The sequence below is a fragment of the Cyprinodon tularosa genome, unplaced genomic scaffold (genome assembly GCF_016077235.1).
Source record: "Cyprinodon tularosa strain WSP-4 unplaced genomic scaffold, ASM1607723v1 ctg199, whole genome shotgun sequence".
In the NCBI taxonomy this organism is placed as follows: Eukaryota; Metazoa; Chordata; class Actinopteri; order Cyprinodontiformes; family Cyprinodontidae; genus Cyprinodon; species Cyprinodon tularosa.
This window is the reverse complement of record NW_024038729.1, coordinates 691,623-717,089: the sequence shown is the minus strand read 5'-3', so window position 1 is coordinate 717,089 and position 25,467 is coordinate 691,623. Positions and strand designations below refer to the sequence as shown.

Genomic DNA, 25,467 nt, shown 5'->3' with positions numbered 1-25,467 from the left:
CCATATGGGCTTCACCTGGGCATAGATGGGCTTCAGCTGGACTTGGGCTCAGGGTGGGCTCTCTTGCTGGGAGCCATGTGGGCAGCCCATCTACTGCCCACATGAGTCATATGGGCAGTAGATGGGCTAGACCAGTGGTTCCCAAAGATTTTCTTCTTGGCCCCCCTTTGGATTACAATAAAATTTCCACGCCCCCCCATCCCCCCGACCCCAAAAAACAAAAACAAAAAACAAAAAAAAGAATAAACTGGGCACACACATCGTTCAACCAGATATAATAAATCTATACACATATTTTGTTTTCAAACTCCACTGAAGTTTATTTCACACTTCAGGTTGCAACAAAACAAACTACACCATCTTTACAGTGGAATACTTTTGTGTAACTGTATTTTTTTCATAGTTCTATAATGTAGATTAGAAGAGGATTCTTTGTTGTCTGTGTTATTTTAAACATATTTCTTTTTTATTTTATTTGTAACAATATTTAACTTTGCTATAATCTATACATTAAAAAAGCCTCTGTGCAAAATGGAGTGAAAACATTTAACAGCTCCCTGAGAGTTTTTTCTTTGTACTTTAATCCTCCCATCTTTTCAGTGGCTGTAGTGAACCTGCTTGTTGCTGTAGATCTTCTCAAATCTGGGTTGCAGTGTCACAACTGTCCATTATGCTCAGTCAAGCAAGCGCTGTTTTTTTTTGTTTTTTTTTCTTCATTCATCCATACCGCTTCCCGCGCCCCCCCTGCAATGGCATTGCGCCCCCCCTAGGGGGCGCGCCCCACACTTTGGGAACCACTGGGCTAGACCAAGCATGGGCAATAGGTGGGCTCCAGCTGGGCACGGTTTACAAATTCAAAATGGTCAAATCGACATGTTATATAACAACAGCCACTGAAAGGTCTCCTTTTTTATGCTATTTTATTTATCTATTTTTAAGAAGTAAAAGTCTTTAATCCCACACTAATCCAGCCTACTTGATACATTTATAAATCATTGAAATAATTGTACTTTAAATCACTTCACAACCCCCCTTTCAGTGAAGCGGCTGAAAATTTTGATCTCAAAATTTTACTGAGATGACAGATCAATATGTTTCATAATAACCCGGCCCTGATCAGTATTTCATATTCTAAAAGTTTTTAATGTCTCTTCCTTTATTGTTTTCACACAGGTGAATTCTACTTTCATATTGATACACTGGAATTAATGTAAAACCAAATAATATGTGCTTTGTTATTTTATTATTTGATGTATAGTTTAATGATTTTGTACACTCTTCATTTAGGTAATTCTGTTCTAACATCACCAAGCTGTGGATTAAGTAGCTTTTAAGAGCTTTTTTAAAAAACATGTTTTGCTACGATGTCTTGCAAAAGAAGGATGCTAAGAATTTAGTATTTCATTAATTGTGGCCTTTATTAACAAACTTTAGAAGGGGAAAAATAAATTACCACAATGCTCAATTCAGTCACTAGGGGGAAGTGAACACGAAACAGGGAAACGTTTATAATGTTCACATTTGAATCATTTCACAACTAAATTAGTATCTTGAAAATCACCCAAGCTAACTAAACAAATACGAAAATGGTCTGAAACAGAACTAAACCTTGGATCGTCCAGGATCATCCAGTAGTCTTGCTAACAAAACAGGAAATGGATTCCGACACCACGCTTAGCCGGAAGTTAACGGGGGCTGCCAAGTACATCCCGCTGAATCGAAACTGGGCTTGAACAGTTCGACGCTGCGGAGCCAGAGCTGCGCTGCGCTGCGCTCCTGTGCGCCATGGCCCTCACAAATACTGGAAACCCTGTTTCTATTCTCAACGACTATTCGCAGAAACTGAGTTTGAAGCTGATTTATGAAGACCTGGGCTTTGAGGGCCCCGACAATAACAGACAGTGAGTGTTTATAATGTTTCTGTCAGAGAGAACCAGTCCAGTCAGAACTGATATAGTTATTCATTATAACTTATTGTAGCGGGATTGTACTCTCTTATAATTAAATTATGTTTTTGTTCCTTTAATACATGAAGTCTACTTTGTGTTTTTTATAGAAAGTAGTAAACTAAACTCATGAGGAAGCGCCTTTGTAACCTTGTTAGATTATGTGAAGAAGAACTTTTTTTTTTTTTCTGGAAGCGCTTGTTAGTATTTGTTTTTCTTACAAATAGTTTTTCAAAAATATTGTTTTTTCTAAAGTGTCTGCTTTAGATGATTAGTTCCTCCTGTTTGATTTGCAGAGGCGTAGCCAGAAAATCCTAATAGGGGGGCCCAGTCAATAACCAAAGTACATTGAGTGGTGGCCGAAAGGCACCAGAACCTCAGGGTCAATCTACCATGTTCCAACAAGAACGAGCACAACATCCATATTTTCTAATTAAAGACAAACTATGCTTTCCTACAGCCTTTGCTAACAAATAGACACATATATTTAAACATCTACGCTGTGTAAATAAAAGGTATAGTGGACAAAATTCTTTCAGGTTGAGTTCTGAGGCGAACATATTTTACCTTGTCATGGCCTATTTTATCAATAATCAGTCTGCAAAAAAAAAAAAAAAAAAGATATTTAAATCTACTAATTCCAAAATTAATGAATTTTTGTGTTATTATTTGAGTAGTTATTTATCTATGATTTCACGGAAGACTCGTAGATGACTTGCAGAAGCACAGAATTTTTAGCCTGACGTAGTCCTACTCAATTCTAGTCAGAATATGAGTCTGATACTGCTCCATAGAGCTGTGATTATGGGGCGTGTTTCGAACGAACCAGGAAAAAAAATGCCTCTGCACTCAATTGGATAGACCTACATCCAATAAAAGCAACGGAGTGCGTGACGTATGTTAAGCGAGGCATAGTTGTTGTCAACAAAAATCAAAGCGTACAGTTGCACGCCTAGAATAAGAAGATGAGCCTTGATCGCGTTTCTCTGTTCCTCTTTTAAAATTAATTTGCTGTCGATATCTTCTACAACAGACCTAATAGCAGAATCTACTTACATAAACTCTCCAGCGGCAGCCATTGTTGTTGTCACCCAAGCGCGCTTTGGTCGCGTGGTTGATTACGTTACTGTTGATCATCTGTCCATCATCGTATAAAGCCCCCCCTGACAATTTGATTGGCCCGCCAGATATTGTGCGAGCATACTCGCGCTACTACTGAGCAATGCCAGACCGAACTTCCCGACCTCAAACGTTGTGGGCGGGACTAAGTTCGGAATGGCACCCAGGCCACATAATTTTATCTTTACCCCAAATAATTCAAAATTTAGTTCTGAAAAGAGCATGAATTCTGAATCTATCATCGTTAATGTTTGTAAATTGATGTGCATAATTAACCACAGGGTTTCTGTTGTCAAGTAGTTTTTTAATATATATGAAAATTTTAAATGTTTAATAAGTTTGAACATTCCCCTTCAGAGTATTACTGCTGCCACCATCTCTATTAGAGGGAAAATATGGTAGGGGTGGCTACAGGGGTGGCCAATGATTGGCTAAGGGCGGCCATGGCCACCCCTGGCCCCCAATCTAGCTCTATCCCTGGTGATTTGCTTTATGCTCATTTCTCTGTTTATAATAATAATGATAATGCTAAGAATGATAGAAATTTACCTCTGCATCTAACCCATCTCCTTGGGGAGCAGTGTGAGGGTTAAGGGTCTTGCCCAGGGACCCACTGCCTCAGAGTTTAATAAGGACTTTATCTTCTCTACCTATTGGTGATCTACTGTCTTTTAGAAGTTATAGTAACTTTATCATACTCATAGACTAATAGACTTTTTTCTGAGCATCTGTGAGTATCTGCACAGTTTGTGCTCTCTTTCATCTTTGAGTCCTGAATACTTTCTCAGAGCTCCTTTTCTCTGCTAAATGAACCCACATTAGAAGCTGCTGTGATTACACTTTTATTCTTGTTGAATATAGGAAATCTTTCTGGTTGCTGTATGTTTCTTTTGTCTCTCTGCTGTGTTTGCTTAAACCTCTAGTCAGGTGTGGCACTAAGCCTCTCCCAATGAGCCTGCTTCTCATCTGGTTTAGGTTGACTCACATGCTTGCTGAGGGATTATTTAGAGTTTCAATGAATAATCCTAGATTTCTTTTTAATACAGTTGCCAAACTCACCCAGAGCCATAGCTCTGTTGAACCGTCCATTCCACCTGCTCTTAGCAGCAATGATTTTATGGGATTCTTTATAAATAAGATTGATCTTATTAAAAATAAGATCATAAGCACTCCTCTATCCGCGATTGTACCTGAGGTAGTCATGGAATCTGAACCGGGTTTAGACTGCTTTGATCCAGTTGAACTCTCTGAATTAGCAAAATTATTGTCTTCATCTAAGCCTTCAACTTGTATGTTAGATCCAGTTCCAACCAGGTTATTTAAGGAGGCATTCCCTTTGATCTCCTCCTCCATTTTAGATGTGATTAATTTATCTCTGTTTCAGGGATATGTACCTAAAGCTTTTAAGGTTGCTGTAATTAAACCTCTGCTTAAGAAACCGTCTCTTGACCCAGATGACTTGGTTAATTATAGACCTATATCCAATCTTCCTTTCTTATCCAAAATTCTTGAGAAAGTAGTTGCCAAGCAAGTTTGCGATCACTTACACCATAATGAACTTTTTGAAGAGTTTCAGTCTGGCTTTAGAGCTCATCATAGCACTGAAACAGCTCTGGTGAAAGTCACTAATGATATTCTCATGGCCTCAGATAATGGACTTGTATCTGTGCTCGTCCTGTTGGATCTTAGTGCTGCATTTGATACAGTTGACCATAATATTCTTTTAGAAAGACTTGAACATTTTGTTGGAATTAAAGGAACAGCATTAGACTGGTTTAAATCTTATCTATCTGATCGATTTCAGTTTGTTCATGTTAATGATAGATCTTCAACATGCTCAAAGGTTACCTGTGGAGTACCACAGGGATCAGTGCTAGGACCAATTCTATTTACTTTATACATGCTCCCAATTGGTAGAATTATTAGACAGCATGGGATTAATTTTCACTGTTATGCTGATGATACCCAGCTATATCTGTCTATAAATCCAGATGAAGCTAACCCATTACATAGATTACAGGCATGTCTTGAAGACATAAAAACCTGGATGACTCTTAACTTTCTGCTTCTGAATGCAGACAAAACAGAAGTTATAGTCTTTGGACCAGAGTCTTTGAAAAATAAGCTGATTAGTCAGTCACTTCATTTGGATGGGATTAAACTGATTTCAGATAATAAAGTAAAAAATCTTGGTGTTGTTTTTGATCAGGACCTGTCATTTAAATCCCATATCAAAGAGGTTTCTAGAATTTCCTTCTTTCATCTGAGGAACATTGCAAAAATTAGAAATCTCCTGTCCAGGGGTGATGCTGAGAAACTAGTCCATGCATTTGTTACTTCAAGGCTGGACTATTGTAATTCTTTACTATCAGGAAGTCCACAAACTGTAGTTAAGAGTCTTCAGCTGATCCAAAATGCTGCAGCCAGAGTTCTGATGAAAATTAAAAAGAGAGATCACATCTCTCCTATCCTGGCTTCTCTTCATTGGCTTCCTGTTAAATCAAGAATAGAATTTAAAATCCTCCTTCTCACATATAAAGCCTTAAATGGCCAAGCTCCATCTTATATCAGAGATCTGATTGTTCCTTATGTTCCTAACAGAGCACTTCGCTCTCAATCTGCAGGTTTACTAGTGGTTCCTAGAATTTCTAAAAGTAGAATGGGAGGCAGATCTTTTAGTTATCAGGCTCCTCTCCTGTGGAACCAACTACCAGTTTTAGTCCGTGAGGCAGACACCCTGTCTACTTTTAAGGCTAGGCTTAAAACTTTCCTTTTTGATAAAGCTTATAGTTAGAGTGGCTCAGGTTATCCTGAGCTATCTCTATAGTTATGCTGCTATAGGCTTAGACTGCTGGAGGACATAGGGACCCCCATTTCATCATTCTGCTTCATTCTCTCTCTGTTCTCCTATTCTGCAGAATCTGTTAGTTCAATCTCTAACCTTCTGCTCTATCTGCTTTTCCTCAGAGTAGCTTTGCCTTGTCTGTTCCTGTTTGGCTGTGACGTCATCCTGGAAAGAAACATCAGCTGTGCTGTGACTGGGTGGATGTGCTTTCTTCGTCCTCTGACATGGGAGCTGGCTCGGAGCTCGTCTGCCTGGCTGCGTGTTTCCTGGACGGGGCCGCCTATTACAGCTGCTTTTGTGTCTCTGCTTCCGTCTTCTTGAACCCAGTCGGCCTCGGCAGATGGCCGCTCACACTGAGCCTGGTTCTGCTGGAGGTTTCTTCCTGTTTAAAGGGAGTTTTTCCTCTCCACTGTCGCTACAAGCATGCTTAGTGTGAGGGATTGTATTGAGTCAATGAGTCGATGCAATCAACTGGTTTTCCTTAGATGGAGAACTTTGTATCAATTTGACTTTATGATCTGGTTGAACTGTGAAGTGCCTTGAGATGACATGTGTTGTGAATTTGGCGCTATATAAATAAACTGAATTGAATTGAATTGAATGCAGGTGATAACATCTAGGAGGAGTGAATGATGCAAATCGACAACTCTTTGCAATCTGCTGGGTTTCCTTAGATAGAAAACTTTACATAATACAAACAATCTATGGAATCCATTCAAATTGTGACTCTGCAAAGTACTTTGAGATGGTATATTTTTTTTAAATGCTGCTATATAGATAAACTAAATGGAGTTATTTAAAACATTTATTAAAGCAAACCCAGGTAGCCCATTTTAACTTTAAAGGAGCTGCAAAGATAATGAGCTGAAGATTAAAGAACCTGACTACAGGATAACCATTAGTGTTGCTCTCCACATACTTGCCGTTTATGAAAGAGTGGCAGCGGATGAATGTGAGCCATAAAAAGTGGCATTTAAAGTGTGTCAAAAGTAAAACATTGTGCAAGCAAGTTTATTTATGTAGCACATTTCAGTAGCATACCATGCAGATTTTTCTACTGTTTTCTGGGAGTTTATTCTAGATTAGTGAGGCAACATAACTATCAAAAGAATACCTGAGTTTTCTGGGTGGTGGATACACTGGCAAGTATGTAATATAAACTACCGTTCCAAAGTTTGGGGTCACCCAAACAATTTTATGTTTTTCTGAAAAGTCACACTTATTCACCACCATACGTTGTGAAATGAAAATAGATTCAAGACATTGACAAGGTTAGAAATAATGATTTGTATTTGAAATAACATTTTTTTTTTTTTACATCAAACTTTGCTTTCATCAAAGAATCCTCCATTTTCAGCAATTACAGCGTTGCAGACCTTTAGCATTCTAGCTGTTAATTTGTTGAGGTAATCTGGAGAAATTGCACCCCACGCTTCCAGAAGCAGCTCCCACGAGTTGGATTTGTTGGATGGGCACTTCTTGCGTACCATACAGTCAAGCTGCTCCTACAACAGCTCAATGGGGTTCAGATCTGGTGACTGCGCTGGCCACTCCATTACCGATAGAATATCAGCTGCCTGCTTCTGCTCTAAATAGTTCTTGCACAATTTGGAGGTGTGTTTAGGGTCATTGTCCTGTTGTAGGATGAAATTGGCTCCAATCAAGCGTTGTGCACTGGGTATGGCATGGCGTTGCAAAATGGAGTGATAGCCTTCCTTACTCAGAATCCCTTTTACCCTGTACACATCTCCCATCTTACCAGCACCAAAGCAACCCCAGACCATCACATTACCTCCACCGTTCTTAACAGATGGCGTCAGGCATTCTTCCAGCATCTTTTCATTTGTTCTGCGTCTCAAAAACGGTCTTCTTTGTGATCCAAACACCTCAAACTTGGATTCATCTGTCCACAAAACTTTTTTCCAGTCTTCCTTTGTCCAATGTCTGTGTTCATCTTAATCTTTTTCTTTTATTGGCCAATCTAAGATATGGCTTTTTCTTTGCCACTCTGCCCTGAAGCCCAGAATCCCGCAGCCGCCTCTTCACTGTAGATGCTGACACTGGTGTTTTGCGGGTACTATTTAATGAAGATGTCAGTTGGGGACCTGTGAGGCATCTGTTTCTCAAACTAGAGACTCTAATGTACTTATCTTCTTGCTCAGTTGTGCAACGCGGCCTCTCACTTCTTTTTCTACTCTGGTTAGAGCCTGTTTGTGCTGTCCACTGAAGGGAGTAGTACACACCGTTATAGGAAATCTTCAATCTCTTAGCAATTTCTCGCATGGAATAGCCTTCATTTCTAAGAACAAGAATAGACTGTCAAGTTTCAGATGAAAGTTCTCTTTTTCTTATCATTTTGTAGCTTCTGTAACGAGCTAAACTGTTTTCAGATGTGTGAACATGATTGCACAAGGGTTTTCTAATCATCAATTAGCCTTCTGAGCCAATGAGCAAACACATTGTACCATTAGAACACTGGAGTGATAGTTGCTGGAAATGGGCCTCTATACACCTATGTAGATATTGCACCAAAAACCAGACATTTGCTGCTAGAATAGTCATTTACCACATTAGCAATGTATAGAGTGTATTTCTTCAAAGTTAAGACTAGTTTAAAGTTATCTTCATTGAAAAGTACAGTGCTTTTCCTTCAAAAATAAGGACTTTTCACTGTGACTCCAAAATTTTGAACGGTAGAGTATTTTAGTGTTAAGTACAGTGATTTATATACTAACAGGAGTATTTTCAAGTCTATTCCCTGGGATATGGGGAGCCAATGTATGGGCTGCTGAAAAAATAAATGCAACAATTTTTGGCATTTACTTAATCATATTTAGTTACTTTAACATAATTGATGTTTGCAGAGTAGGACATTAAATAGTTGTGTTAAAGTAACTAAATATGATTAAGTAAATGCCAAAAACGGTTGCATTATTTTTTTCAGTGCACTTTCTGACTTTTAGTGAGGACGCCCCCAGCAGGATTCCAGATCAACTTCAGCTATCTGATTGAATTTTCTTAGGCGGACCTGTGAAGATACTGTTGCAGTAATCAGTTCTGCTAAAACTGAAGAAAATCATAATTTTGGTTTAAAAAAAAAGTAAAAATTGTGCTGCCCCATTGCAATGTAATTTTTTAAAATAATACTGCCCTTTAATGCACTAAAATAATAGTGTGAAAATAACAGGAGAAAGATTAATGAACTAATTTTGACAATTTCTTTTAAAGATTCTCTATGAGAGTCGTCCTCGATGGGAAACCTTACCCAAAGGGTGTAGGAAAGAAAAAGAAGGATGCCAAGCTGGCAGCAGCTGAAAACGCTCTGAAGTTGCTGCGTGAGAACCAACCTCCGGATACAGTAAGATCCCCTTTTTCTGCTAAACAAAAAAGCTTAAGAGAATGCAAACAGTGTGTAAGTCCCTAACTTCCTAATATCTTTGCAGACGGAAAACTCAGCAAATGCCACTCCCCTTGTTAGTCAAACTATCAACTACATAGGTTGGCTTAATGAGTATGGTCAAAAAAACAGGATGCATATAAGACCAGTGGAAACGATACGGCCTGGACCCCAAAATGCCATACAGTGAGTCTAACATGTTCATGCACTGATTAATCTCTACATACCAGTTTACAGCTATGTACCCATAAACCATAAACATTTTTTAGTTATTGTAAGTTTATAGTTGGTGACACGGAATACCCAGATGTTTGTGGAAAAACTAAAAGAAAAGCAAAGGAGAAAGCTGCCAAAGTGGCATATGAAAGAATAAATGCTGATCAATCTAGACAGGTAAGCAGTGCAGAAATCTACATACAGTAATCATGTTTGTTTGTTTATTTAACCTAAACAGTTTTTTTCCCAGAGTATAATGACAATACAGATTACAACTTCAGATTTTTTTTTTAAGACAATAAAATCTTGGTTCACTGAAGTTTGAATATCCATTCAGCTTTTTCTGAACTGAGAACAGAACTGAATTCAAGTTTGTTGATTATATTGATTTTTTGTTTTATTTGAAGGTTGGAGATTCTTCAGGTCAGCAAAGGTGGGTAAATCACTGTATAAGTGGACTGTTTAATAGGGGCCTAAATCTTTGTACATGTTTTGTTTCAAAAAGCTACAGTGCAACTAGAAATCTATTGTTGACATAACATGATGCAACTCCTGTGTATTTTTGTCATGTATTTATATTACTCATAAAATAAGCCTAAGTAACTGAGTCAGTCATTTTTCAAATTTGGCAACCTTGTTTCTGAGCTCTTGATCAGTCATCTAAAAAATCTAGAGAATAATCAGTTAGTAAAATAATCATTACCTACAGCCCTACCTTCACTACACATAAGTCTTTGGAAGATCAGACCCTTTGAGTTCCTCAGATTAGGTTTTTAGTTAATATTCAACAATAAATTAGATAATTAGACATTATAAATCAACTCTGTAAGCTCTGCAATGGCATCTATCAATCTAGTTATATTCAATTCAGAAGTGCATTACTGAGCCCTAGGGAAGTTAGATGTAGGCAGTGGCGTCAAAACTACACACATTTGTTTAGGGCTGCAACAACGAATTGATAAAATCGATAAAAATCGACTTTTAAAAGCGTTGGCAACGAATTTAATCATCGATTAGTTGTGTCGCGCGATTAATGCGTCATCCGCCACCGCCGTCATCCCGGGGAAGAAAAAAAAATATGGCGGAGCGAGTCAGCGCCGCAGTTGCAGTGTTGCCAACTCAGCGACTTTTCAGACCCCTCCAGCGACTATTTTTTTAAAAAGCGACTAGCGACAAATCTGGCGACTTTTTACGGTGTCACTGGCGGCTTTTGGAGACTCTTACGTGAAAGCATGTATCGTTCCTACTCTTATCCTCCAGCGGCAGCTGCTGCCGTGGGGCGCCTCCCCCATCCCAACCCCTTTCTCCCTCTCCCACAGGAATCCCTCTCAGCGCTGCAGTCAGAGCCGCAGGATTTTAGTGAGGAGTTTACCCTCAGCGTCCAGACTGCAAATGAAGCGCGCATGCCCCGGGATTGACGGCGCAAATTGATCACAATAATTAAAATAGCCTGCGCTTTGTAAAGTGAAAAAAGTCGTAACATGCAACTTTTGTAAAAACAAATGAACATGGCACGGAAGCACCACTGTTATGACGCAGCACCTGAAAAGAAAACATGTTGGAGCCTTCAATGGCAGTGAAGAGAGCTGATCAGCAGGATGAGTAACCATGTTTGTTTCATTTTAAAGTGGGGAAACGTAAGTTACAGGTAGCTCATCTGATGCTTTCCTTAGCTTGTTAGTAGGTTACAGACAGTGATAAGGTTGGCTTCTTATTTTACTTTTAATTTCATTTGAATTAGCTTAAGCAGCGTTTATATTTTCTTTATAAATAAATTAACTTGCAAATTATGAGGGCAAGGCTTTTAAAGTTTAAATCTTCTGGCAAAGATAAAGTAAAGAAGATCCTGCAATTTATGGAAGTAAAGCAGAATAAAATCCCTCAAAATCAGTAATATGTCAATTAATTATCTGCCACATTTCCATGTAAATATCTGTCTTTGGAGGATGTGTTTTTTAGCACCCCTAGTTCTCTCATTTTTATTCCAAATACAATTTATAATTTGAATCACAGGGCTATTTTTATCTCTATGGTTTAGTATTTTCTCAAGTAGCAACTTTAACTGCTGTACTTTCCTGTCTTGAAAGGCAGAACTCTTCTAGTCTAAAAAAACCTCATTTGTTGAAATGGGGGGACCAATTGTTTGAACCCCTTAGGGGCTTTAAAAAACAAAAATGCCTGTCTCTTTTTGCGCTTTATGAAACAAAGTACCCTATATTTTGTGGATGTACAGCTACATTTCTCATGTAAGTTTGCGTAGTTTTAACACAAACATTTATTTTTCATATTGCACCAGTGCAGTTAATGAGAAACCTGTACTTGTGTGCTTGTTTGTTCTGTCTAAAATGTTTATTTTGTAATAAAGAGGTTAATATAAAAAAAATATTTTGTGTCCGATTCATCGATTAATCGAAAAAATAATCGGCCGATTCATCGATTTTCAAAATAATCGTTAGTTGCAGCCCTACATTTGTTACTTAAGTAGAAGTATAGATACTGCAGTATCTATAAACAATCTGGTAAAAGTTGACATCTTTGACCTCTTTACTCAAGTAAAAGTGAAAAAGTATGTAGTATAATGTACAGATAGTCTGGTTCCTTTAAGGTGCATCCTGAGCTTACTGTTCTTGGCTAAAGTAAATGAGCCGAACACAAATGTACAAATTATTGGTGGGAACTGTCCCCGCCCATTTCTAAATAGGTGGGGACATGTCCACACCAGTCCTTCAGAAAGTTACGGCAGTGATTTAGAGCTAAAACAACTCAAACCGTTCTCATGCATAAGTGTTGATGTCTATCTCTCTTCTCTCAGGGACTTCACTGACTCATCACCACAGAACATGCAGACGAGTTCAAGTGATTCTATAATATTTTGTGATTATTCAAACCCTGCCGAATCCCAGGTTTGTTCCATCGTAGTCTAAAAAGTGTGATCGCTAAAACAGTAGTTTACTTTCTTAATAGTTACTTAAGACTGTGCACCATATCACACGGTAAAACCAAGCCAGAACATTTTTGGCCCATTTAATCTCATGGAGGTTTACAGAGTGGTTTCAATCAAATCATAGAGAAACTGGTTAGAAGTTTTCCATCTAGGTAACCAAGCTGTTTGCATTGATTCATTGACTGCAGGAGTCACTTCACCTAGATGAGCATGTTGCAAAAGAAGACATTACCTTGCATTGTGTTGTTGACTCTGCAGCAATCCCTGAGATTAAAGGAGAAGTTCGGTTTTTAACACTTTTAGCCCATTTTCTGTAGTGTCCAGGATGAAATCGAATGATCGACACCAAAATTTTGACAATTGGTCCTGTCTCTGCTTTTTGGCTCATTTAGAATCCACCCCTGGCTGCTTCAGAATGGCTTCCATAGAGCATGTCCGATAATATCCTTAAAACAACCTTAAACGTTCTTTTTTTAAAATATGCTACTCACCGGGTCGTCAGCACTGTTCAATGACGTTCCAAAAAAGTTTCGTAAAGAAAAAACGTTCCTTTAGTGTTTTATTTAGCATTTTGTAAATCCCATTGAGTTCTGTTGGAATAGTCAATATTCCGCTGCCACCGGAAACGGAAATGGGGCCTGTTTACACAGTTGTAGTCTTTTCGCTTCACTCTGTGTACTCCGACGTCAAGAATCAAGAATCCACCTTTCGTATTCCATTTTCAGAGTTTTTTTAAGTGTTTAACAGAGACGTTAGCACCTCGACGTCGGAGTACACAGAGTGAAGTGAAAAGACTACAACTGTGTAAACAGGCCCCATTTCCGTTTCCGGTGGCAGGGTAATATTGACTATTCCAACAGAACTCAATGGGATTTACAAAATGCTAAATAAAACACTACAGGGACGTTTTTTCTTCACGAAACTTTTTTTGGAACGTCATTGAACAGCGCTGACGACCCGGTGAGTAGCATATTTAAAAAAAAGAACGTTTAAGGTTGTTTTAAGGACATTATCGGACATGCACTATGGAAGCCATTCTAAAGCAGCCAGGGGTGGATTCTAAATGAGCCAAAAAGCAGAGACAGGAGCAATTGTCAAAATTTTGGTGTCGATCATTCGATTTCATCCTGGACACTACAGAAAATGGGCTAAAAGTGTTAAAAACCGAACTTCTCCTTTAAGCATGCATTCAGCGACAGTTAAGAGGAAAACAACCTTTTAACAGGAAGAAACCTTCAACAAAATCAGACTAGAGTGAGCAGCCGTCTGCTGAGGCCGGCTGGGTATTTGATTATTATGTTGGGTTTTTTTTCTTACTGGTAGATATAAATGTCTAAAGAATGACCACAGAGTAAACAACCTCTCATTTTTAATTTTTTTTATATATGTTAATTAAGATTTCAGAATACAACATACAGAAATCGTACCCAAGAGTATGAAGCATAGAGGTGTCGACAAATTACCAAAGAAAAAATATACTCTTACCCAAGGGCGTAGGTTTGATTTGAACTTTGGTAGGGACACTATTGGTCTGGTGTCATTGGTGCTATGCAATATGCATGCCCTTTTTTATGCTTGTCATGAGCATCAGTACTGATGAGAGGAATTCATTGTTTAAAGAGAAAAGCAGCATTTTGCTACATTGATAAAATATTTTATAAGCACTACACTCACTAGATGCTGTGAATGAATGTGGAATTAGGACTGTTTTCCACTTTGAAAATGGTTTCATTTGAATGACTAAGAGAGAAGGTAAATACAGTATTTTCCTTTGAAGATATAGAATTGTGCAGAGGTAAACCCCACTCTTATATTTTTATCTACTATGCTCTCTCTGTATCAGGCAAAAATAATACATTCATTAGAATATTAACTTCACTATAAAAGTTGAACATCTGGGCTGTAGTTACTCTGTGTCGCCCATTTCATGTATTTTATCTGGGGCTGAAAAAATGAATCGTATTAATTGATTATTTGAATATTCATCTACTAATTTAGTAATTCATAATTAGCTGGAGTATAGAGACTCTAAAACATAAAATAATTGTGAAATGTGCCTTTGGCCGACAGAGTGACCGACTTAGATCAGTAATTATACCAAAATTGTAAAAAAAAAAAATATATATATATAAACATTTTGCATATAAGATAAAAAAAAAATAAAAAATGTCAATATTCTCCATCCCAAACTCCTCAAGAAGAAATATTTTAGTTTCACCTGGTTTAATGTCATTAATAATCTTCTTTAAAGAACCTTTGGGTATCCAATTAATCGATTCATCAAAAAAATGAACGACAGACTAATCTGTCAATTATTTGCAAAATAATTGTTAGTTTCTGCCCTAATTTTATCATAACATTGCAAACGCATTTCTTACTAAATACATGTGAAGTGGAGATAACAGGCAACCAAACAAACATGTTAATCAGGGAAACTATATTAAAATCCATGTGGCATCATTTGTGAGGTTCAAAAGAGATCACAGAATCCAATTACTCCTACTGAAAAAAAACAAGACAAAAAAACCCTCACCTGAAGCCCTGAAGGTTCAGACACTTCTCTCTCTAGCTGTGCTGCAACATCACTGCTCATTGTTTGAGTTCCCTAAATCCAGACATATCAAATACAAATTGATATTTATATTGTATATACATAAAAACGTTGGGGAGACCATTGATGAAGTCTATAGAAAGGCTGGACCAAGGCCGAGAAGGGATGGGCAGAGGTCGAAGCAGTCCAGAAGGGGGGCGACGGGAAGCCTTAGCCTGGTTGCAGGGAGAACAGGCAGAGACAAACTCTCTGACGTCTTTGGCCAGAGAAGGCCACCAAAACTGAGATCGGATGAGCCAAAGGGTTTTGTTGATGCCAGGATGACCAAAAAGGCGAGAGCAGTGACAGAATTCAATGACTCTGGGTCTGAGGTGGAGTGGGACAAAGAGCCTGTCCTTAGGACAGGCCTCGGGTATCTGGACAGACCCTAGAGAGTCCCTTACCTCCCTTTCGAGCCCGAAGCCGGAAACAGCACACCTAACTATGTCTGGCAGGATGAACCCCCGTTCATGGTCGTTGTCCTCTTCCTTTTCCTCGAAAATCCTGGACAAGGCATCGGGCTTGATGTTCTTGGACCTCGGCCTGTAGGAAAGGGTGAAGTTGAAAGGACTGAAAAACAACGCCCACCTGGCCTGTCTAGGGTTGAGTCTCGTAGCAGTCTTTAAATATTCCAGGTTGCGGTGGTCAGTCCAGACCAAGAATGGAAACTTGGAGCCCTCGAGCCAGTGCCTCCATTTCTCAAGGGCCAGCTTAACAGCCAAGAGCTCCCAGTTGCCCACATCATAATTCTGCTCGGACTTTGACAACTTCCTGGAAAAGAAAGCACAGGGGTGAATGCGGCCATCACCAGACTCCTAGCTGAGGACAGCCCCTACCTGAACCTAGAGGCATCCACCTCCACGATGAATTGCCTCTCAGGGTCGGGGGAAACGAGGATAGGTGCTGAGGTGAACCGTTCCTTCAGGCATTTGAAGGCCATTTCTGCCTGCTCACTCCAAACAAATCTGGCCTTGCTAGATGTGAGAGCATGGAGTGGAGAAGCGACCTGACTGTAGTTGATAATAAACCTCCTGTAAAAGTTAGCGAACCCCACAAACCTCTGGAGCTGCTTACAGTCAACCGGGGTGGGCCACTTGGTGACTGCTCGAACCTTAGCTGGGTCAAATGCAATCTGTCCAGGGGACAAAACAAAGCCAGGGAAGGAGGTAGATTCAGTGTGGAATGCACATTTCTCTGCTTTGACGTAAAGCTGATTCTGTAGGAGGCGTAGAAGAACGGAGCGGACATGTTGTTTGTGAAGGGTGAGGTTTTTGGAATAGATGTGGATGTCGTCCAGATAAACAAACACGAAGTGGCCAATCATGTCCCTGAGAACCTCATTGACCAGATTTTGGAAAACTGCTGGGGGGTTGGTAAGACCAAAGGGCATGACCCGATATTCATAATGGCCGGTAGGCGTATTGAACGCTTTTTTCCATTCATCACCCTCCTTTATACGGACCAAATGGTAGGCATTACGAAGGTCCAACTTAGTGAAAACCTTAGCTCCTAGGACCTGATCAAACGCGGTGTTCATTATGGAGATAGGATTTCTTCACCGAAAATGTTATTAAGCCCCCTATAATCAATACAGGGACAGAGGGAGCCATCTTTCTTCCCAATATATACAAGTAGTTCCTTGGGGTGAATATGTATTTAAAAATTCTCTCCAAAATTTCCAGTAAAAAACAACTTTTTTTAGTTTGTATTTAAGATTCTGTCTACTTCCAGAAAATGTTTAGAAAAAGTGGATCTGGACGCATTGGGTCATCGGCCAACATGCAGTAAGTCCCAAGAGGTTTGTTGTTTTGTGTTGTGGTTGTTTACTTATGGAGATGTGTGGATTGCTAATCAGCAAATTGTCATATTTCAAAAGCTATTTGTCAGCCATTGCTGATTCAAGAGCTTAGTTTTGGCATATTATCCGACAACCACATGCAAAGCTTTACTTGTAAATAAACACTAGTTATATTTATATCTCTCTTTAGAAGAAGGTTATTTACATTTTTACTGTCTTCAGAACTGAACAGTATTGGTATACTAACAACATCCTCTGTGATTTTTCAGAATACCCAATTACTGATTCGTTAATTTAAAAATTAGTAGTTATGTATTCTTGGATGTGAAAAGATTGAACATTACAGGTTCTTATGTAAGCTTTTATATGCTCGTATATGTTTTGACATATAGAAAAAGAGTTTTCTATTTCAATACCTTCCCTGTTATTAAAACTGGCTGCTGTGACCCATGTCACCTGCAGGTAAATATTTCTGCATAACTCCATTTTAAAGGATTCCAATAAATAACCTTGAGGAATGTAGAGTTTATTAGGAATGCTATACAACACTTATCCTTATCACTGTTGTCTTTAAGAGAGCCTCCTAAGGTGTCGCAGAACGAGGCACTAGATCCATCCGATCATTCGGCTGAACATGTAAGAGATAGAATTATACACACACACACAATCACATCTCTATCCTTGTAGGGACTTTCCATTGACTCCCATTCATTGCTACAGCCTAACCATTCCCCTTAACCTAACCATTACTGATTGATAGCTAAGTCTTAATACTAACCTAACTCAATTCACATCTTAAGGTGCATTCAGACTGAGCACAGTGTCCGTGGCAAGGGCGGTAGATTTATAGTTTCCCTATGCAAACTCTGCTGGGAGGGGCGGGGAAGCGGCCAGGTGTGAATGGTGATGTACCGCATGTAGAGAGCAGAGTGGTGACCCAAAAGTATGTATCTCGCCAGGTGTGTATGCATATATATATATATATATATATATATATATATATATATATATATATATATATATATATATATACATACCAGTTTTTATATTTGAAATTAACAGAGTGCTTCAAAGTGTTTTAAATGTTTTTTAGAATGATGTGGAAAACCGTATAACTGCAAATGCAAGTACCCCACCAGTAGAGTCAAGGTAAAGTTGAACATTTTCTTTATTAATATTCAGGTTCAATGCATTTCTCTGTTTCTAAGTTAGTTGCTCAATGTCTACAGAGTCACATCAGACTTTGAAACCCCTACTTTCCTTGGTAAAGGAGGTTATGGTTCTGTTTTCAAGGCAAAGGAGAAACTGGTGGACAGACATTATGCTGTAAAGGTCGTCTCATATTCAGAGTAAGTAGGAACTGTTACTCTGGGCACAAATACAGAAATATTGGTAACGGTGAGTCTGGTTTTATTTGTATTGTTATTTTCATTTAGAAAAGCTTTTCGAGAAGTGAAGGCATTATCAGACCTCCACCATGAAAACATTGTTAGATACTTCCACTGCTGGATTGAGGATTCCAAAAAGCTGCCGGAAATCATCCAAAGGAAACTTAAAGAGTATGTTTTGTTTCTCCCCTTGTTTAATTTTTATTTTTATTTTCTAACAGTAACATCACATTTTCCTCTTCTCATTTAACCCCCAAGTATCACATGTGAAAAGTACCTCTTCATTAAGATGGAGTTTTGTAACTCAACTCTTAAACAATGGATTAAAGAGATGAATGAGAAGGAGGTACAGCACTCCCAGAGAGGAGCAGAAAGTCTTCCTATTGCAAAGCAAATTGTCACTGGAGTGAAATACATTCATGACAACAACCTCATTCACAGAGACCTGAAGGTAAGGCTTGAGCTTTTAAAAGTTTTTGTTTTTTTGAGAAGCTTCAATGGTTCAGCCTAGAAAGATCTGAACCTTCATTTTTATAAATTTAAATTTTTGGATAAATTTGGAAATAAAATATTTCTACTCGGAGCTCGTCTGCCTGGCTGTGTGTTTCCTGGATGGAGCCGCCTTTTACAGTTGCTTTTTGTGTCTCTGCTTCTGTCTCCTTGAACCCCAGTCGGCCTCAGCAGATGGCCGCTTACACTGAGCCTGGTTCTGCTGGAGGTTTATTCCTGTTAAAAGAGAGTTTTTCCTCTCCACTGTCGCTACAAGCATGCTTAGTGTGAGGGATTGTATTTGAGTCAATAAGTCGATGCAATCAACTAGTTTTTCTTAGATAGAAAATTTTGAATCAATTTGACTGTATGATCTGGTGAACTGTAAAGTGCCTTAAGATGATATGTGTGAGATTGTGCTATATAAATAAACTGAATTGAATTGAATTACTCCGAGACATGTTGCTTTTTTTTCTTTTCTGTTTCTCTCTTTTCATCTTTTCTTACGGTTTGTGTTGATCTACATTTAAACCCTGTCCACTATAAAAAATATCTACCATAAATTATAAAAAGATATGCTAGTATTTATATTTTAGAGTAAACATATACACTCACCGGCCACTTTATTAGGTACCCCATGCTAGTAACGGGTTGGAACCCCTTTTGCGTTCAGAACTGCCCCAGAAACCAGTCTGAGATGATTCCAGCTTTATGACATGGCGCTTTATCCTGCTGAAAGTAGCCATAAGAAGTTGGGTACATTGGTGTCATAAAGGGATGGACATGGTCAGCAACAATACTCAGGTAGGCTGTGGCGTTGCAACGATGCTCAATTGGTACCAAGGGGCCCAAAGAGTGCCAAGAAAATATTCCCCACACCATGACACCACCACCACCAGCCTGAACCGTTGATACAAGGCAGGATGGATCCATGCTTTCATGTTGTAGACGCCAAATTCTGACCCTACCATCCGAATGTTGCTGCAGAAATCGAGACTCATCAGACCAGGCAACATTTTTCCAATCTTCTATTGTCCAATTTTGATGAGCTTGTGCAAATTGTAGCCTCAGTTTCCTGTTCTTAGCTGAAAGGTGTGGTCTTCTGCTGCTGTAGCCCATCTGCCTCAAAGTTCGACGTACTGTGCGTTCAGAGATGCTCTTCTGCCCACCTTGGTTGTAACGGGTGGTTATTTGAGTCACTGTTGCCCTTCTATCAGCTCGAACCAGTCTGGCCATTCTCCTCTGACCTCTGGCATCAACAAGGCATTTCCGCCCACAGAACTGCTGCTCGCTGGATGTTTTTTCTTTTTCGGACCATTCTCTGTAAACCCTAGAGATGGTTGTGCGTGAAAATTCCAGTAGATCAGCAGTTTCTGAAATACTCAGACCAGCCCTTCTGGCACCAACAATCATGCCACGTTCAAAGTCACTCAAATCACCTTTCTTCCCCATACTGATGCTCTGTTTGAACTGCAGGAGATTGTCTTGACCATGTCTACATGCCTAAATGCACTGAGTTGCCGCCATGTGATTGGCTGCTTAAAAATTAAGTGTTAACGAGCAGTTGGACAGGTGTACCTAATAAAGTGGCCGGTGAGTGTAGAACTAACATCTTTTTGGGGAATTTTTTATATGAAAAATATGTACATGGATCGGAGCAAAAGGTCTATTTTAATATTTTGTGTTTCTCACATTTTGAAGGTCAATTGAGTCTCTTGACTGAGTTTTTTTTATACTTTCTTTATGTTTTATCTGTATCTAATAAATATTATTGTTTTAATCAATTAATACTTTTTTTGATTCAGCAAGTTTGATCATAAATTAAATCACTTACTTCTGTTTTTTTTTTTTATTTACTGCTCAGCCTGAAAACATAATGTTTGGAAAAGATGGGAAGGTGAAGATTGGAGACTTTGGTCTCGTCACTGTTGACAAAAGTGAGGACGTGATGGAACGAACACAAGGACGAGGAACAAAAAGCTACATGGCTCCTGAACAGGTCCGTAAAATGATGAGTTGAAAATTGACACAAGTGTTGATTTTATGACTTAAAGAAAAAAAAGTTTGTAGCATTAAAACCATTTTTTATCCAACTCTGTTTTTATAAGGTTTTATCAATACTCACTGGAGATACATTAATTTAGTGATGGGTTACCCTAAGGACAATTTAGAGAAGCCAATTAACCTAACAGTCATGTATTTAGAATGTTGGAGGAAGCCAGAGTACCTGGAGAGAACCCATGCATGCTCAGGGAGAATATGCAGAAAGACCCTGGGCTGAGAATCAAACCCTAAATCTTCTTGCTGCAAGGCAGCAGTGCTACCCACTGCGCCACCGAGCAGCCGTCGGCGTCAGTCATGGACTGAAAAAGATGGTCCAAAACTGGCTGCCAGATACTACAGAACTTTTTCGTGGAGCCTCTAACATCGTACCGCAGTTTCTCCAAAATGAAGAATCTAAAATCACTTACCCAAGGCAAGGCAGAAGTGATACCCACTGTTCCACTGAGCAGCCCCTATAACCTGTCACAAATTGCTGAGTTTTATTGTTCTACATTGGAAGCCTTTAATATCATATTATTCTTCCAGCTGGATTATTCCTCCTGCACAGGTAGTGGTCTTTGATGGGCAGTATGAGGACATTTTGCTAAACTTTTTTCTTTAAGGACTCCAACATTTGATTGAACATATGAATTTAAATATATTAATAAATGTATTATTGATGGTTTTTGGTGGATTTGGGATTAAAGAGTAGACTGTGCGGTAGGGGTGGGTATTGCCAAAGAAGTGACGATTCGATTCGAAACACGATTCACAGGCCACAATGCAATTCTATCACGATGCATCACGATACTTGAATTATTGCAATGCATTGCAATATTTTCTCCTCAATGTTTTGTTTTTGAATGACTCTGCGCAGTATCCCGCAGCCGGAAATGCTTGTGACACAAGGCAACGTGCGTCAACACATCCGCAGCGACATCTACTGGACTGGAAGTTGTATTACACTTGTTTTTGGTTGATGTTCGCCAACCATTCATGCAATTTTATTTATTCATTTCTTTAAATTAATAATCGATACTTGGCGTCAAGAATCGATGCAGTAGATCACGAAAATTAGAATCACGATGCATCATCATGACGATTATTTTGCACACCTCTACTGTGCGGTAGAACAGCTGATATCATTTTTATTAAATAAAGCCGGCTTTCACGTGACCAGTGTCTCACAGACTGAAGTATTTGTTAAAACGCTCATTAAGAGATGCAATAAGAGCCCAAAATGAATTTTTGAAAAATGAATTTATCAATTATTTTATATATTTTGCTTGTTCTCCATTTTTCTGTTTTGTTTTATAAAACAAATAAAGAACTTGTTTCGCATTGAAATAAGAAAAAAATAATGACACATATTTGTCTGTTCAAGTATTTAAATTACACATTTTATTAAAAATATATATAAGTTTTTTTTGTTTTGTTTTTTAGAAATAATTGTTTTTTACTCTTTTTTCGTTTTGGGCTTTGCTGTCTTGTTCCTACCTTTCTCATGGTATTTCACATATTTTGGTGTCATATTCCACTATTTCACTAGTATGGCATTTTTGAGGCTGGTATGTCAATTGAATAACTGTCAGTCCAGTGCTATATGTGATTTCTTTTTAAATCTGGCATGCAGATAACATTTTTCCCCTTGGTGCTGCTGCCAGTATGTTGTCCAGATGACTCATGAGGTATTTATAGTCCTTCAATAACCACTTCTACCATCATCATGGTGTGATACAATCATATGATTGTTTCTGCACCTTCCGACAAAGCGGTTCACCAGCTCCTTGTACTCAGCTTCTTGTCCATCTCTGATGCACCAATGGGCCTTAGCAACATTTTCGTAGTCTTCTTATACATTTTTTCTTACTTTTTCTACTACAGTGAGCTTTTACGAATTAGCCACATCAGATTCAACAACCATAACTTTAGTAAACTTCAGTAAATGATCATATTTTATCTGCGTAAATATTATTAATTACACCTGTGCTTAAGTGAGCACACGTTTCAAATGTACATTTGCTTAATAATCATGTAAGCAGGAAAGCTAGGATTTCCCACTCTTGTCAGAAGGTGTTCATTCATAGAAATGGCATCAAAGGCGAAGAAGAAAAACTCTACTGTTCGGAGATCAGTTCGAGGGCTGTAAATGTTGTGGTTGCATTGAAAATTAAATAATTAAATAAAGATAATAAAATAAAATCATTTGATCCACTACCAGTCAATGAAAACTATCAATTGATGTAAGAAGTCCAACAGATGATGTAAATTCTTGATTCATGAGTTTATCATTAACCAACACAACACAACATTCTTTAAAATCTCCTTTTAATGCATGCAACAGGTGTACTGTACATCTCTAGACCACATATGTTCAGACTGTTAAAATAAAACAGACCTTTTCTTGTTTTAACAGAAGAGTAAGAGTTACGATCATAAAGTGGACATATTTGCTTTGGGACTCATCTTCTTTGAACTCCTTTGGAAATTCTCAACCTTCCATGAAAAAATGACGGTGAGTTGATTATTAAGAGATTTTTAATCTAAATTAAAAAAATGGAAAATGTGGTTTACATTTCTTGACAACATTCTACCCTTAAATGATCATAACAGATCAATGTCTCAAAAAACAGATCTAATTCATTGTTATTGTTTGCTATATAAACTGCAACCACTAGATTTGGGATGATGTGAGAGACAACAAGCTTTCCACAGAGTTTTCCCAGGCTTTTCCCCTCGAGGTAAATTATTATGCTGAATTCTCTCCTGATTTATACTGAAAATCCTCTTACAGAAAAAAGCTTTTATGGAAACCTCATTGCTATACAAGTTTAATTGTCTTTTTTTTTGTCATTATAGTGCATAGTAATCAAATCTTTGCTGAGCAACAACCCAAAAGATCGACCAGAAGCAAGCGAACTTCAGAAAGAGCTGGAAAGATTAAACAAACAACATATGCACCTGGAAAATCAAACTGTCTGACTATCAAAAGACTGAGAGTTAGTGAGGAAGAAATGCTGTTTTTCCTCATGGTCTACAAAAAAATCGAAATGCTGCACTTAGTTTTCTTCAGTTTCAATTTAGATCAGTGATTCACAATAAGGGGTACTCGGACTGCTCTAGTGGTCTGTGACTGCATTACAAGGGCTGCATGAAAATATCTTATTTCACAGGTAATACAATAAAACAGGGCTGGGATCTATTTTGCTTTGTGATGACCCAACAAAAAAACCCTACCTTTTTTCAACCAAAAAGTACAAAGTTTTTTATATTTTTTAATTCACCTTCAGCTTTGCCCCATTTAAACCAATAAAATAGCCTGGTATCAGCCATTTCCCCACATCTTAGCTCATCAAAGCCAGCTCAGGTGTCAGGAATGTTGAAAAAAATATAAAACAGATGCAGTGAGTGTGACTATATACTTTTTCTAAATCACCATGTTTTGGGTGAATTTATGGGTTTGTTTTCTATTCTCTTAAAATGGTTCAGCTTTGTAAAATCTTTTTTACCCTAGCAAATGCATGATCTGATGGGATATATATAGAGGAAGAATATAATGGAGGAGGGCTCACTGGTTTAAGTTCTGGTAAACAAGGTGTAGTTTTTCTGAACTGTTACTCCTTTAAAAAGCACATTTTGCCTTAATTGAGTTCATCGATATGACGCAGCTGTAAGTACATTAAATGAAACGATGGGTTTCTTTTTAATAAAATGATCTCTAGAGAAATATTCTATGAAACTTTCTGATACAGATGTATTGTGTATTTTTTTGGTTTCCTATAAATGTATTTTTTTTTATACATTTGGATTTTAATGACAGAACTGGCCTCAGTCATTTCAACTCTACAAACCCCATCATGAATCAGTACCAACATCAGTGTAAACAAGATATAATAAAAAAAATACTGACTGAATACTGTTTATTTTTACCTGTTTTCTAAATATAATTCCTGTTCAATTACGGTATATAAAATGCTAAAACAGAGCAAACAGACCCTCTATACAAACTGTCAGTAATAATTCTACAGGTCATAAAAATAGTGCTTATTTTCTACCATCAAGAACTTCCCTTCACTACCTGACATTAAAAGCAAGTCTGTTGTACTTTGCTGAGTACTATTATAGAACTGTAAACACCATCAGAGATGTAAAGTCTGGTTTAAACCTGATTCAACTTTGTGTATCCATGATAAAAGGAGTAACAGCAGGCTTTCTAATATGGTGCTGACCATGCATAATACTGATGAGGTACATCATTTTGTCTTTTCTTTCATGCTGTAAATTTACCCTTACTGGAAAGTCTCTTATTCCCATTTATTTTTGTTTGTCATTACCTTTGTGTGAATATTCATGCTTCGGTGTTTCTGCAACTGGTGTATTTCGACGCTGACAATAAATAATCATTTTATATCAAATACCTGTTTCTGTATTATAATTTTATAACCTAAAATGTAAAAAAAAGTTTGTAAATGAGCAGGGGAGGAGCTAGATGGGGGGCCAGGGGTGGCCATGGCCCCCCTTAGCTAATCACTGACCGCCCCTGTGGCCACCCCTACCAATATTTTCCCTCTAATACAGACGGTGGCAGCAGTAATACTCTCAAGTAAAATATTTCAAACATTTTAATTTTTCATATATTCATAATTACTTGACAACAAAACCACTGTGGTTAATTATGCACATTAATATACT

At 38.2% G+C, this 25,467-nt stretch overlaps 1 protein-coding gene across 1 annotated transcript; it reads left to right on the top strand.

The window, feature by feature from the left end:
• Nucleotides 1-1,730: 1,730 nt before the first annotated feature.
• On the top strand, nt 1,731-25,190 carry LOC119782887 (interferon-induced, double-stranded RNA-activated protein kinase-like). The gene is made up of 16 exons (XM_038284075.1): nt 1,731-1,901; nt 9,139-9,268; nt 9,354-9,493; nt 9,577-9,700; nt 9,931-9,956; nt 12,336-12,426; nt 16,789-16,841; nt 17,431-17,491; nt 17,949-18,004; nt 18,085-18,204; nt 18,292-18,414; nt 18,502-18,694; nt 20,597-20,731; nt 23,192-23,290; nt 23,454-23,516; nt 23,635-25,190. Exons 1-16 carry the CDS (start codon nt 1,786-1,788, stop codon nt 23,755-23,757), a joined length of 1,653 nt encoding a protein of 550 aa, XP_038140003.1. The 5' UTR covers nt 1,731-1,785; the 3' UTR covers nt 23,758-25,190.
• Nucleotides 25,191-25,467: the final 277 nt, after the last annotated feature.

Excerpts from the sequence above, each read along its gene's own strand:
- LOC119782887 (XM_038284075.1), top strand. The coding sequence starts at position 1,786 with ATGGCCCTCACAAATACTGGAAACCCTGTTTCTATTCTCAACGACTAT. Across the intron at positions 9,494-9,576 it reads GGACCCCAAAATGCCATACA|TTATTGTAAGTTTATAGTTG; the intron begins GTGAGTCTAACA and ends AACATTTTTTAG. Across the intron at positions 23,291-23,453 it reads CCTTCCATGAAAAAATGACG|ATTTGGGATGATGTGAGAGA; the intron begins GTGAGTTGATTA and ends TGCAACCACTAG.